At 37.8% G+C, this 16,134-nt stretch overlaps 1 protein-coding gene across 1 annotated transcript in view; it reads left to right on the forward strand.

The window, feature by feature from the left end:
* The window catches only part of LOC105990261 (vomeronasal type-2 receptor 116-like), a 56,845-nt gene extending 48,782 nt beyond the window's left edge, over positions 1–8,063 (forward strand). The window contains exons 3-7 of the mRNA XM_013022622.1: positions 2,108–2,396; positions 3,482–4,288; positions 4,983–5,210; positions 6,102–6,225; positions 7,147–8,063. Of these exons, the coding sequence (XP_012878076.1) occupies positions 2,108–2,396; positions 3,482–4,288; positions 4,983–5,210; positions 6,102–6,225; positions 7,147–8,063 (2,365 nt within the window). The remainder of the gene's footprint in view (positions 1–2,107; positions 2,397–3,481; positions 4,289–4,982; positions 5,211–6,101; positions 6,226–7,146) is intronic.
* The last annotated feature ends 8,071 nt before the right edge of the window (positions 8,064–16,134 follow it).

Below are 16,134 nucleotides of genomic sequence, written 5' to 3' on the forward strand. Positions count from 1 at the left end.
TGCTTTTTGCTTATGTGGTGCTGAGGAATCGAACCCAGGGCCTTGAGCATGCAAGGCAAGCGCTCTACCACTGAGCCACCTTCCCAGCCCCTTTCTAATTTGTTGATATAAGCACTTACAGACATGAACTGTCCTCTGAGAACTGCCTTATTGTGTGCCATAGTTGATATTTTATGTATTCTTTTGCATTGAGTCCCAAAAACAATTAAATTTCTTTTATCACTTCAAAACCTACTGAAGACTATGCAATGAATTGTTTACTTTCCTGAGCGAGTATTTTCTGTGATTCGTGTTGCTGTTCCACTCAAATTTTATTGCGTTCAGAAGATACAGGGTATACATTCTTATATATTTTTTTAATTTTTTTGTTATGGGATGACTTACTTTAGTATTTCTTGTGATAAAGGTCTAGTGGAGATACAATCCCTTACCTGTGCTTCTCAGGGAACATCTTTATACTTCCTACATTTCTAACGGGTATCTTTGCTAGATACAATAATCTTAGTGGATAATTTTTTTTCCAGTCATGAGTCCTGAACTCTGGGCCTGGGTGATGTTCCTCAGCTCTTCAGCTAAGGATAGCACTATACCATTTGGGCCACAGCCCCACTTCTGGCTTTTTTCTGCTTATGTGGTGCTGATAAATTGAACTCAGTGCCTCATGCATGCAAGGCAAGCATTCTATCACTGAGCCACCTTTCCAGGAATAATTTTTTTCTTCAGTATTATAACGATCTCCTGCCATGTTCTCCTGACATATAGATGATGCTGAAGAGTAAGCTCTTAGGAAAATGGTTGCACACCTATATGATATGGGCCCCATTTCTATTATACCTTTCCTGTATGTACAATTCAAGTGTGAGTACTTCATCATAAGACACCTTGCTATAGATGTTGTGGTCAAAACTCTGATTATCCTTTCATGCTTATGTCTATTACATTATATTCTTATCTAAATTTTCTTCAAAATATTATTGTCAAAATACTGTTGTCAAATTTTAAGAAATATTTTCTACACATCTTCATTCTTGCTTTCAGTTTATTCATAAATATATGTGTGTTTAATTAGATTTTCCTCAAACTCACTATTCTTTTCTGTTTAGAATACTTCATAAATATTATAGGCTTTCTTTATGACCATTTCATACCTACAGTACATGTTGACCAACATATTCCTTTCATTAATATTTCAAATGTGCCTTTATTGTTTACATTTAAATAATGATAGTTAATTTCACTAATTTCTTTAGGATACATGCAAGTACATCGAGGCACATGAACACATGCACACACACACACACAAAGACCCACAGAAAAAAATGAAAATTACTTTGATCTTCTTTATTTTTATCTATTGGCTCCTTTTCATTTTTTTCACTCTAAGCAAACTGAGAAGAGAGTAGTGATCACTGCATTTAACCATGGTGGCCTTGGAACTGGGATTTGAATGTAAAGCCTGTTCACAATTGTCTCCTCAACCCTCATGTTGTGGGTTTCTCTCTATAATGAATTCCTTGGAATTGGATGCATCCCTTTTGTTTTGTTACATAAATAAAAATAAAATTCCCTTGCCTGATATTAGAGCTCTTGTTCTGCTGGTTATTGCAGGAAGAGCTGTTCAATATGTTGGGTCTATGAGCAGAGCTTGCTATAGAATATTTCACAACTTAACACTTTGCTTCTGAAAGTTGCTCTTAAATTGAACATTCATTAGTTATCCTGATCTGCCATATAAACATATAACAAAAACTGGGTGACTGAAAATGAAAGATTTCTTTTTCACACAGGTGTAGCAAGTTGCCCTAAGATAAAGGCAACAAAATATTTCCTATCTCATAAAAATCTACTCCAAAAAATTTTGGCTGTGATGCAGGTTGGAGGGGAAACAAGCTCTCTCTCTGCTTAAATGAGTTTCAGAATGTTATTCATGACAAATTCCCTTCATGTCTTCATCTAATTCTCTATACAACCATAACACACTACATTCATATTCCATTCCAATTGGGGTAATATTTTAAACAGTTCATTGGCAAGGAAGCAAGTATTTACTATACCAAAGTCATAACTTTTTATATAATCCTCCTATATGTCTATGCTAATTATGCAGGTCTGTCTTCAAGAATTATCAGTTTGTGTTGGCTTTGGCTTTTGCTATTGAGGAGATCAACAAAAACCCTGATATTTTAAGTAACTGGACTCTGGGATTTGACGTCTATGATGTTCAATTCAGAACTTGGACAATGTTTAAGAATCCCTTCATTTGGCTCTTTGGGAAGTACAAGATCCCAAACTACTCCTGTAGGAGAGACAGCAGGTCTACAGCAGTACTTACAGGACCATTAGGATTAACATCTGACCATATTGGAACATTGCTGGGACTCTATAGAATTCCACAGGTGAGTATGATGGTGTCAAAAGTTATTAAAAAATGTCTAGTTTGGTGTAATTTCAGGTGTTAGAAGAGAATTATAGGGAGAGACTGGATTTATAATCCTACCAAATTTTGTGATATCAAAGAATAAGTACTCAAAGATATATAGAGATATAGATACATATCCCACTATCTTTGGGAAAGGATATGGAAGAGTTAGAGCAGACAAGTAACTTATTGTTGCAAAGCTTATCAATAATCTCCTTTAAAAGAATGAGTAAATGGAAAATGACTTGCCAGTGTGAAAATGTTGAGCAGAGTACTAATGGCCCACACCAGTAATTCTAGCTATTCAGGAAACTTCTATATGCAATTAACCAGCAACAAGCTGGTAGACCAACAAGTTGGTTCAAGTGGTAGACCAGTCTTGAGAGAAAAATCAAACAAAGTGCATAAGGACATGAGTTTGTGCCCCTCTACTGGCATATATTTGCACACTCATACACACACACACACACACACACACACACAAAGATATTATCTTGAATGAAGTCAGGCTCAGATTGAGAAAGGTGTAATGTGTTCTCTCATATGTGAGAACTAGATCTAAAATATGAACATGTAATATGAAAAAATATGGAACACACACATAGTCTCATATATATACTTCACTAAAGCATGGTTTACATACAGGTGGAACTCCATGCTGTGACTTTTCTTATCTACTGACAGTACAAAAATAAACATCAGAAAACTGAAGGATATCTGAGAAGGGTAGGTGCTGACAAAAAACATGAGAGGAATAGGGAATAGATGGGTGGGAAAACACAGAATATGCAACCTATATATGTGAAAATGAAATTAGGAAAGCCAGGGAGTGGGTGGGGTTGATATAGATGGAAGGAGTTTACGGAATTAGTGGAAAATATCAAGAGATATTTTACAATTTATATGTTATACAACTACTCAAAAACAAATTATTTTTTCAAAAACTAAAATGAAATCGACCTTCCACCTACTTCAACTGCTTCTTCACATACATCAGAACTCAAATTTTGATGGAATGGCAATCCTCTAATTCATAAAGCACCCAATTTCCTTTCCCTTTAGATTACCTTTGGGCCTTTTTCTCATGCCCTGAATGACCATCACAAGTTTCCTGCTCTCTATCAGATGGCTCCAAAGGACACATCAATAGCCAATGCCATGGTCTCCTTACTGCTTCACTTTGGGTGGAACTGGGTGGGACTGTTGAACTTACAAGATGAGAATGGTTTGTGGGTTCTGGCTGAACTGAATGAAGAGATGGCCAAGAACAGAATTTGTGTAGCCTATGAGCTAGTGATCTCAAGCCAATCAATATCACATGTACTACAATCCATGGCAGTTTATAATGATATAAATAAATCTTCAGCAAATGTCCTCATAATACATGGTGAAAATGATTCACTAATACCTTTAATCGTGTGCATTGAGCAACTTTTAATAAAAGGCAAAGTTTGTATCATGAACTCACAGTGGGATTTCACCATGAAAAGGAGATATTTCATGCTAGGCTCATTGCATGTACCCCTTATTTTCTCACAACATCGTGTAGATATTTCTGGATTCACAGATTTTGTCAAGGCAGTTAATCCTTCCAAATACCCAGAAGACATTTTTCTTGCTAGGATATGGTTTCTGTCTTTTAATTGCTCAAATCCTCAGTCTGACTGTGTAACATGGGACAACTGTCCCCATGATGCCTCTTTGGATTTGTTGCCTGGGCGTGTTTTTGACATGACTATGTCTGGACACAGTTACAATATATACAATGCTGTGTATGCTGTGGCCCAGGCTCTCCATGAGATTCTTCTTCAACAAACAGAAGTTCAAACAGTGGGAAATGGAAAAGGGACACTGCCTTCCTCTGCACAGGTAATTACATCTATGTGGATAGCACACACTATGAGTAGAGGCACTTCCTAGAAGGTGTGTTATTCTATGAAATTGAAGGTTTCAGGTGGTTTTGCAAGTCTCACAAACTTTTCAGCCCAGTTTGGCTTCAAATGGTGATACTCATATCTCAGCCTGCTGAGTAACTGGGATTACAGGTATGAGTAACCAGTACTTGATTTATAAATTCATTTACTTATAAATAACCACAACATGCCCATAGCTAATGTTTTTTTAACTAAATTAGATTTTTCCCTATATATTTCTTCAGGAATAGCAAAAGATAACCTGCTGGACAGAGTTTTCCATATTTATCATATGTGATCTAATTTCATTCAACTTTCGTAATAAAAATTGAGCAATCTCCAACTATAGACATTAATAAAAATAGAGTTTGTGATAAACTCTAACTATGCAACTGAGAATTGTCTCATTCGTGACTATATTGTGTTGGTTTCTCTTGAACAAAGACATGTATTCCTTTTCTTAGAGACCAGGATTCAGAAAGATTACTTTTATTCCTCCACAGACTTTTTTTCGCAGACACTTACTTCATTAGGGGTCTGTACTAGTCTCAAATTCAGAGTCAGAGATTAAATGCAATCAGGAACTTTTCTTAGTTCAGATTTTCTGACTGAACCCTGGATGTATTTCATAATATGATGTTTCTCTTCAGCTGGTCCATTATCTGAGGAACATCCAGTTTCACAATTCTGTTGGGCAGCAAGTGATTTTGGATGATAATAGGAAACTGGAGCCAGAGTATGACATTCTGAACATTTGGAATTTTCCAGAAGGTCTTGAACTTGAGGTGAAAGTAGGAAAGTTTTCTCCATATGCTCTCCATGGTAACCAACTGTCTTTATCTGAAGAAATGGTAGAATGGGCCATTGGTACTATACGGGTGAGTTGGATCTAATCCTAGTAATTTTAAGGACACACAAATAAGCAAAGTCATCCTTTAAATTTACACCTAGCTACTCAGATAGCTGAGACTTCAGTATCGTTGTTTAAGGTCAGCCCAACAAGGAAAGCCTGTGAGAATGGTATCTCCAATGAACCACCAAAAATCTGGAAGTAGAGCTGTGACTCAAGTAATGGAATGATAATTTTGAGCAAAATGTGCTCAAGGTCAGTGCCTAGATCTTGACTTCAAGCCCCAGGATCAGAACTAAAAAAATTAAATGTGTTCCTACTTCTTCATTCAGAACATTGTCATAAATCCAAAAATAGTAGTTTTCTAGTGGGATTCCTACTCTGTGATAACCTATCTGATGAATCACTTCATACGGTGGAGATCTTTATTGTGTTTCTTCTGTAGAATGGTTAGTTCATCTGTTATTTAGGCATCTTTGGTGAAAGGAGTCACTGAAGGCACCTGTATCAAGATTCATGCTTCATGACCACTGCAAAACTAAGAGGAAAATATATTGAGCTTATAAAAGTAAGGTCTTCCTCCAGGCTTTCCCCCTTGTCCCAGATGAGAGGCAGACAAAATATAATGACATGAATTCACCAAGTTCCATAGGACTGTACAATCAAATGTACTTCCTTGCCATATGGTACAATCCTTTCAAGATCGCATACTGCTGAATAGTTCAACAGGCTAGTAATCAAGTTGTAGCACATAAGTCTTTGGGAATCATGGGATATGGAATCTGTAACAATTCAATTAATTGCACTTTCCTACCTAAAAACATTATGCTTAACAACCAATTCTTTACAAATCATGGATTTTTGGAGTTTTGGCTATGAAAGTTTGAAGAGTTACAGACACATACCTGATTTTCCTCAGACTCTTCACTCTGTCTGCAGTGAGACATGTGGTCCAGGATTCAGGAAATCCCCTCTGGAGGGAAAGGCTGCCTGTTGCTTTGATTGTACCCCTTGCCCACAAAATGAGATTGCTAACGACACAGGTAAGTCTGAGACTTCAGAAGAAATTTTTTCATCTCTCCTCAGGCTCCTTCAACCAAACAAGTCAATGCAAAACTTGGGCATTATGATTGCAGAGCACTTTTTCCTTTTCTCTGTTAATATTTTAATTTTGACAAGTTGTGGACTGTTAGATGAAATATGATAGATCATGGGCTTGAATTGCATATTTCAGTAATATTTTCTTCTCTACAGCAGGCAAACTTAGCTCCAGAAATCCCTCTTATTACTAGGGTAAGACAAAGTGCAAACCCTAATATGAAACTAAACATGTCTTATCAGGACAGTGCTCACCTTAAATTTTTAATTTTATTCACACAGGAAACATAGATCTTGCACATCTTTATTTCTCTCTGCCCAGAACTGTTCATGGAACAGAGAAGTATTCAGGAAGGTAGATTCACTTTAAGAAATGAGCATGACTATAAAGTGCCCAAGTGCGGTTTCTCTGTTCGTACTGCTTTACAGATGAGTTGGAGAGAAAAATAGGTTGAGATGAATTCAAGAATGTGCAACTGGGATAAAATTAATGTTGTATAAAGAAGTGTAACTAAGTGTAACCCACATTATTTACAATTTTCAAATGGAATTGCACAAAAGGGCACAGTTCAAACGGTTAATAAATGTTCAGAAGTGTAGGAAATTGTTGTTAGGAGAGGAGAATGCCCCAAAGTGCACATTATCAATACATATGTTAATGACTGAGGGAAAAAGGAGTTGAATGAAAAAGTCTGAATAAAGAAGAACATGGAAATGGGAGGAGGTTATGATTTAGAAAAGATATAAAGTGCATTAATATTTAATAATGACATGTTATAATTACATCTAAGGGAATAATTTCCTAATTTCTTTGAAGTAAAAGAAGTTCAAAATAAGAACTAATGATAGCTTACACTGTTTTTCAGAGATGGACCACTGTGTGAAATGTGCAGATCATCAGTATGCTAACACACAGAGAAATCAGTGCCTCCTGAGAGATGAAAGTTTCCTGGCTTTTGGAGATCCTTTGGGCATGGCTCTGGCCTGCATGGCTCTCTGCTTCTCTATGCTAACTGCTGCTGTTTTGGGAATATTTGTGAAACACCAAGACACTGCCATTGTCAAGGCCAATAACCGGACTCTCAGCTACATCTTGCTCATCTCCCTCATCTTCTGTTTCCTCTGTTCCTTGCTCTTCATTGGCCGTCCCAACCCAGTCACCTGCATCCTGCAGCAGATCACATTTGGACTTGTCTTCACTGTGGCTGTTTCCACAGTGTTGGCCAAAACGGTGACTGTGGTCCTGGCCTTCAAGGCCATTTCTCCAGGGAGAACCATGAGGTGGCTGTTGGTATCAGGGGCTCCTAACTTCATCATCCCCATCTGTACTCTCATCCAGGTGACCCTCTGTGGACTCTGGCTGTGGACTGCTCCTCCCTTTGTGGACACACACACACACACTGAACATGGCCACATCATCATCCTGTGCAACAAGGGCTCCATCACCGCCTTCTACTGTTTCCTGGGATACCTGAGCTCCCTGGCCCTGGCCAGCTTCACTGTGGCTTTTCTGGCCAGGAACCTGCCTGACACCTTCAATGAAGCCAAGTTCCTCACCTTCAGCATGCTGGTGTTCTGCAGTGTGTGGCTCACCTTCCTGCCTGTCTACCACAGTGCCAAGGGGAAGGTCATGGTGGCTGTGGAGGTCTTCTCCATCTTAGCCTCTGCCACAGGGCTCCTAGGCTGCATTTTTGTCCCCAAATGTTACAATATATTGTTAATGCCCAATAGAAATTCTCTGCATGGCTTTAGGGATAGAAGACAACATAGTAGGAGAAATTAGCTTTCTTATGAATAAACTCCTATATTTAATTTGAATACAGAAGGTGTGATCTAAATCTAGAGTAATTTTCCATTGTTTTATTACATTGTAATGTGGAATTTTTACTCCAATAAATAACGGTGTTTTGCTCATTTTTCTAGTACTGGTAGTCATAAGTGGTGGTGATAACCACTTAAATTTGAATTTTTTTTGTATAGTTTTGGTTCTCCTATTTTACCTGTACTTAATCTTCTTACCCTTCTTCTCAGTTTTTCACTGTTGTCTCTCTCATTCATTTTTCTGAGTTTTCAAGTATACTATCTTCCTGTCCACACACTACCATGTTGCATAGTCTTCTAATACATTTCATTAGTATCTTCCTCTTCAAAAAGTTTCATCTTTTAACATGATCCTTAGAGATTGATTTGTTCAATACTTGTATATTTCTATTCACACCTTTGTCTTTTGCAATAATCCTGAGTCTCTTTTCTGGGAGTTTTCCTATTTCTCTGTCTCTTTTTCCCTTTCTGATTCTCCATCTCCTTGTCTCTTCGACTTCCCTCTCATTCTGCTTTCCTCATAGGGCTTTAAGAATGACTTGTATATGCTACAAAATTACTCTTCAATTGAAGGTCACAATGTAGAAGATTGTGAGTTTTCTCTTAAGATTTTAGTCTTAAGGACAAACGCCTGTAATAAAAAGATACATAGTGCATCATAGTTGGCTCTGGCATGGCATGGCATAACTCTCAATTTGTTGTTGTTTATCCACTTTTTATTATTTGGTACATAAAAATTTCTGAATTAAATATACATAAGATTATTTCTTATCTTGCCCATGTAATTGTAACCCTTCTGTACAGTATTTTCACAATAAAAAAAGATTATTTCTTGTAATTATATCACTTATGAGAATCTATTGATATTTGAACATTTTGTATCTGTCATCTTTCAAAACTCTTAATTTGGTCAGGAAAGCATTACTTATTATTTCAAATAGGTTGACTTAGTGGCTTCAATACTATGTCTAAAAAAATCACATATTTAAGACATAGAGACATATTTGCATTTGTTTCTTCTCTGTTCCAGTACTCATTACGTTTCTTCTGAAGCTAATTAAATTTATTTATACATATTTAACACATATTTTATTATAAAGATACTGTACAGAGTGGTTACCATTACATGAGTAAGGTAATGAGTACATTTCCTATCCAGCATTGTTACCCCTTCCTTTGTATTTCCCCTACTATCCCTTCCCTACACACTTCGCCAACTCCTCCCTCCAAATTAAAAAAAATGTATATACAAAATTCAGGGTACAGGAATCAAATGCAGTGAAAACAGGTTTTAAACCATGGAGGAAGAACATACAAAAGAAACAAAAATCACATAATATATTGTAAATATATTAAAAACAATAGTAAGAAAGAAAAAAGCACTTGTGTCTCTCTCTTGGGATTCATTTCACTTAACATCATCTTATATGGTAATACATACAGAGCTTTTGACCATTTCTGCTTCTCATAGACATACACTAGTTATTGCAAATAAGGGAAACCATGGGACTATGTATCTTCGACATTAGCTTACTTCACTTAATATAATTTTTTCCAAGCCTTCCATTCCCTAACAAATAGGGCAATGTCATTCTTTCTGATGGAGGCATAGAATTCCATTGTGTATATATACCACATTTTCTTGATCCATTCATCTACTGAGGGGCATCTGGGTTGGTTTCATATCTTAGCTATGGTAAATAATGCTGTGATAAACATAGTTGTGCTGGTAGCTTTAGTATAGTCGTTTTTGTGATCACTTGGGTAAATGCCCACAAGTGGGATTGTTGGGTCATAGGGGAGCTCTATGTGGAGTCTTCAGGAACCTCTATACTGCTTCCCAAAGTGTTTGAACCTCTTTTCCCATTTACATTGCAAACAAATGATTATGTAACTGACCATTAATTCGTATTAATTAAATTTTTGTTAAAGATAAAACAATGTATTGACAAATATTGTGAGGGGGGTTGAGGGCATGCTGTTTAACAAATGAAAATGTAAGTATACTGTATTTCCAACTTCCTCAATACGGTAATCCAGATATGATCAAAATACCTTCTCAGTTTCTAGAGTTTTGTCTAGCTTTCTTATTTTACAATTTCATTATTAGACTTGATTTTATATTACTGTGTAAAATAATGAATCCTCGTGTGATATTTTATTTTAGTGCTTTGGCATAGCACTTTGTAATTCTTGCTAATTTCTTCATAGTTGAGATTTTACTAAATTCACACAACCCTCTTTTCTCTTAAATGAAGGAATGAAGACAATGCATACATGAATGGTTTGATGTGTTGAAGCAAGTGTGTATGGATGGCACGCAGGGAGAAAGTCAATGGCACAGAAAAGAGAAGTTCAAAGATAAATAGGACAGAAGTTCAAAGATAAATACGACAGAAATAAGAACGGAATGAGGAAAACATATCTATATGAAATTAGATTTCTTTTGTGTTTCAAGAAAACTTTACTCAAAAAGCAGGCTAGATTTGGCCAATGAGACATGATTTGCCTTTTTTAGTTTGCGGGGGAAGGTGGGAATTGGGAGACAAATGCTGTATAAAAATGTTTATCTGATTTTGTGTTGCTTTCAGAAGGTTTAGATATGCTTTATGAAAACAGGAGGGATTTTACATGCATAAAGGAAATAAAATACTGCAGGCCACTAGAATAATTTAGCTTTTCAAATGAAATAAAAATTAATGGATAAAGGCACATCAGATCAAAAGAATTTATAGGCCCATATAAACTTTTTACAAGGGCTGGGAAGGTGGCTCAGTGGTAGAGCGCTTACCTCGCATGCATGAGGCCCTGGGTTCGATTCCTCTGCACCACATAAGCAAAAAGAAAAAAGCCGGAAGTGGCACTGTGGCTCAAGTGGTAGAGCGCTAGCCTTGAGCTGAAGAGCTGAGGGACAGCACCCAGTCCCAGAGTTCAGGCCCCACGACCGGACCCAAAAAAAAAAATTTTTTTACAATGAAATCCATTATTATCATATGCCCTAAAAAATTTAAAATAATACAGAAATTAAATTTAAAAGTCAATCTATTTGTAATTGGAAAAATAAATTCTCTTTTATCTATTTGGCACAAACTAAATTTTTAATACATTAAGATAAAAGAAACTAAACTCGAAAGCACAATTGATTTCATATATACCTTCAAATACTGGCTTTAAAAAACACCTAGGATTCACCACAGACTCCACTTGCAAATTACTCGAGCTGATTCAAAACTTTGGCAAATTATATCAGCATCAAATACAGTGAAAGCAGGGCTTATACCATGATGGAGGTATATACAAAGCAACAAAGAAATCATCTTATAAATATGTTACAAACAATCACAAGAAAGAAAAAACATTTGAATCTTTATGTTGGGGTTAATTTCGCCTAACATCAACTTGTCTGACACTTTCTGCTTGTTTCAGACATATACTAGTAATTGCAAATACGGGAAACCATGGGACCTATGTTTCTTTGGGCCTGGCTTACCTCACTTAATATATTTTTTTCCAAGTCTTTCCATTTCCTAACAAATGGGGCAATGTCATTCTTTCTGGTGGAGGCTTTCACTGTATTTGATGCTGATATAATTTATGGAGGGGAAGGGAAAAAACAAACTGTTTAAATAGGGTTACAGGTGGACCCATTACAACAATGAGATGTACAAGACATTATATCGAAAAACGAACTTTACAAATTAGGACGGGGGGGGGTGGGTGGCGTGCAGAGGAGGGAGCGGCAGTATGAGGGGAGGAGATGGGAAGGAATGGGAAGGGAAACAAAGGAGCAGGCAACAATGATTGATAAGAAATGTACTCACTATCTTGCCCATTGCACATGTAATTGTAACCCGTCTGTATGGTATTTTCACAATTAAAAAAATAAAAAACTTTGGAAAAGAAGCAGAGAACAAAAATTAACCCTAAAAAGATCAATGGCTTAGCCAGGCACCGGTGGCTCACCCTGTAATCCTAGTTACTGAGGAGGATAAGATCTGAGGATTGTGCTTCAAAGCAAGCCTGGGCAGGAAAGTCCATGAGACTCCTATCTCCAATAAACCACTAGAAAACCGGAAGTGGTGCTGTGGCTCAAGTGGTAGAGTGCTCCCATTGAGTTGAAGAATGCAGGGACGGTGCCCAAGCACAAAGTTCAAGCCCCACAACCGACAAAAAAAAATCAATGGCTTTTCTGTATGCCAACAATGAGAAGGGCATGGCTGAAATCAAGAAAGCAACTCCTTTTGTAATAGCCCCACAAAATATAAAATACCTAGGAATTAAATAAAGAAGTGAAAGACAGAGGAGTTCCAGGAAGATGGCGGAGAAGAGGGAGGCTGAACAAGCTCTTGCATAGAAAGCAGTTTTAGTGTTCCACTGAACAGTCCTAGGCCAGAGCATTTCACCAAGTGTGCCATCACAGTACAGAGAGTTAGGCCAGTGAGGGAAAATCCAGGCAAAGAGACAGATCTGAGCACTTGCCAGCAGCCACAGCTGCAGCTGTGGCAGTGGCAGCGGCCATAGCCGCCATACCGACAAAACAGAATTTGGGACAAAGGCACCAGATGGAGCGGCGAGCGGATTTTATTCAACACCAGCAAGAACTGACAAGGAGCAGATTTCTTCATCCTGCAGATCGCAGACCAGAGACGACCCAGGAACCAACACTCCAGCATGAGTACAACCCTGACATCCTCACTCCTCAGGGAGCAGAGGAGGGAAGGCCATCCCTCCCCCACCCCCACTACCGGAGATCTCCATCTTTGATACTGACGAAGGCCTGGCTGAGCAGCTAGCTCCAACTCAGGCCTTGGAAGAAAACAAAAGAGTCATCCAGCAGGTCACAGGAACCTAACCTGACCTGCCAGGCTCAGCTGCACCCATGGAGAAGTCACCCAGCCCAGGCAGAGAAAAGTCCATCCCCAGAGAAGTGGCTTTCTTCACTAGGTAAACAGAGCCAGAGCTGCCCCTCCCTACAGCAGCCTAGACAATCTATTGAAATTCAGTAAACATAAACCCTGAGAATAGCTCCAGGCTGGGGTCTGAAGGTCTCAGAAGCTAGCACCTCAGGGAAAAGCTACTGTTTGCTGAAAGGCCTCAAACCTAGCCTCATCACAGCATCTGGAAAGAAGAGGAAACAGCCATCTCCCTCTTTTGTGATACTCAAAGCAGATCTGCCTTCCACTGAACTAGCCTGGGAGGAGGATCACAAAATCCTGGGTCAAGCAGAGAATTTTTCTGCCTGCCCAAACAAACTGACTTAAGTAACCAATCAAGCCACAGGAAAACCAAACAGCAAAAGAAGACCAGAGACTCCACCAAGAGACTGGTTCCAGACACAAGGGAGATACAGGATCTTCCCAAAAAAATTCAAAGAACTTTTTTTTGTACCTCTTTTTCTTTATTTTTAATTTTTAATTTTTTTTAAAAATGTTTTCTATTATTTTTTCTTCCTCTTATATTTTTTATTTTAGGTGTATATGTGTGTGTGCTTTTATCTCTGCTGATATGATTCTTTTTTTTCTTTCTCATTCTTTTCAGTTTTTCCTCTCTTTTGATCTTTTTTGCGTGACTTAATTGCTGTTCTAGTCATCCTCAAATATACCCGTTGTCGATTATTAGACTTTATCCCCCATTGTGTACACACCTAATCCAGAAATTTATTACTCAATTCAAAACCTCTTAGGCTTAAATTCCTTAATAACAGTATTATGGATTTATACCCATATAATATTTTAAACATTTTTATTTTTTAGTTTTTCATGTCTCCTTTCTATCACTCCCCTCCTATCATCCCATCCCCGTTCTTCTCTGAATACTACTTCTATAAACATGTAGTTTTTCAGTGTTTCACTTTTTAATTTTTTATTTTTGTTTTTCCATTTTTTCTTGTCTCTTTTTTCTTTTTCTTCATTTTTTTCTCTCTCTCTCTGCTATCATTCTGTCCAATCCATTTCCCTCTTTGAGATGAGGACTAGGTTGATTTCATTCTCCCTTTACGTTTCCACATCCCGCTAATCCTATTTTTTACCCACATTTCTCCTAATAATTTCTGGTTGGCCAAATTCTTCTTTGCTGTTCTTAGGCAACTAAGACATAGTTGTTTGATGTTGAATAGTTTGTATCTGTTTACACTGAATCTACAGATTTTTGACTGTGCAACTACAGACTTTGGTTGATGCTTGCCGTAAATTAGTGTTCTAACACAAAATTGTTGTTATTTTCATCCCAAATGGGCAGAACAAGCTGGAAAAACACAAGAAAAATAGAAAGCCCGGGTATCTCAACTCCCACTCATGATAATCAGGGGACAGAACAGATAATGAATAATCCAGAGGAGAGCTCCCAAAAAAGCTCTACAAAGATTACTGGTAAACATGGTAAATGAAAAGAGTGAAAACCTGCAAAGAACTCAATGTGAGAATGATAGAGAGAGAGAGGGGAGGCAAACCAAAGATCAATACAGGAATCTCATGAGCATGAGGAAGCTACTCAAAGATTGACACAGAATTGCATGAGCAGTTTGAGAACACTCAAAGAGAAATAAAGGAAGTGTGCGAGCAGGCTGAGATCAATCAAAAAGATAGACAGGAATTTCGGGAACTGGCCAAAAACAAACAAAGAGAAAGTCAGGAACTGCATGAGAACACTCAAAGAGAAATACAGGAATTGTGTGAACAGAAGGAAGCTAATTAAAGAATAATACAGGAATTGAGAGAGCGAGATGACAATAGACAAAGATCAATAGAGCATTCATGGAATCCATAAACACAGAGATGAAGGAAGTCAGGGAGACCACAAAGGGAATGCTGAATAGAGCACGACAGAAGGAATGGAAGTCAGGGGCTGGGAAGGTAGCTCAGAGGTAGAGCGCTTGCCTTGTATGACAGAGGCCCTGAGTTCGATTCCTCAGCACCACATAAGAAAAAAGAAAAAAGCCAGAAGTGGTGCTGTGGCTCAAGTGGTAGAGCACTAGCCTTGAGCTGAAGAGCTGGGGAACAGTGCCCAGGCCCAGAGATCATGCCCCATGACCAGACCCAAAAAAAAAAAGAAGGAATGGGAGTCCAAGGAAACCATAAACAATCAAATAAGTATTTTGAGAATAAACACTGAACACCAAATTAAGGAAGTAAAGAAGTTTATACAAGATCTAAAACAAAGCTCCAAAAAGAATTTGAAGCCATCAGAGCCAGCCAATTAGAAGGAAAATAAATAAAAAAACAAAGTAGAAAGTCTTGACAGCAGGTTAGACCATGCAGAAGATCGAATCTCAGAGATTGAAGAAAGCCTAGATATTATAGAGAAAGAACATATAACCATCCAAGACAAATCCAATAAATATGATAGATCTATTCAACATTTGGAAGACACCATCAGAAGGCCTAATCTGAGGATAATGGATGTAGAGGAGCACCTAGAGACAGAAGTTAATGGTCTAGGAAATTTGTTTAACAGGATCCTAGGAGAGAATTTAACAAACATGCAAAAAGATAGGCCTATTCAGATACAAGAAGCTTTTAGAACTCCAAATAGACCAGACCAGAACAGGACATCCCACCCATCACATTATAATCCACACAGGATCAATTCAAACCAAGGAAAACATCCTTAAAGCTGTCAAGGAGAATAGATCAATCACCTATAAAGGGAAACCAATCAAAATAGGCTCAGAATTCTCAGCAGAGATAATTGAAGCAAGAAGAGCCTGGAATGATATATGCCATGCCCTAAAGACAAACAACTATCAACCAAGAATACTGTACCCAGCTAAACTCTCCTTCATAACCAAAAGCCACATAAAAACCTGCCATAGCAAAGAAAAACTGAAATAATATATCTCCACCAAACCAGCCCTACAAAAGATTCTTAAAGATGTCCTACACATAGAAAACCAACAATACCACAATAAAGGCCAAGACATCACACCCAAACTGAGAATCCAAGAACCATAGGAAGAACCACAGCCCCCAAGGTGGTGGATAAAGTGGCAGGAACTCCCAAATGCCTCTCAGACCTTAACATTAACGGACGCAACT

This window comes from Dipodomys ordii, unplaced genomic scaffold, assembly GCF_000151885.1.
Source record: "Dipodomys ordii isolate 6190 unplaced genomic scaffold, Dord_2.0 Scaffold64, whole genome shotgun sequence".
Lineage (NCBI taxonomy): Eukaryota > Metazoa > Chordata > Mammalia > Rodentia > Heteromyidae > Dipodomys > Dipodomys ordii.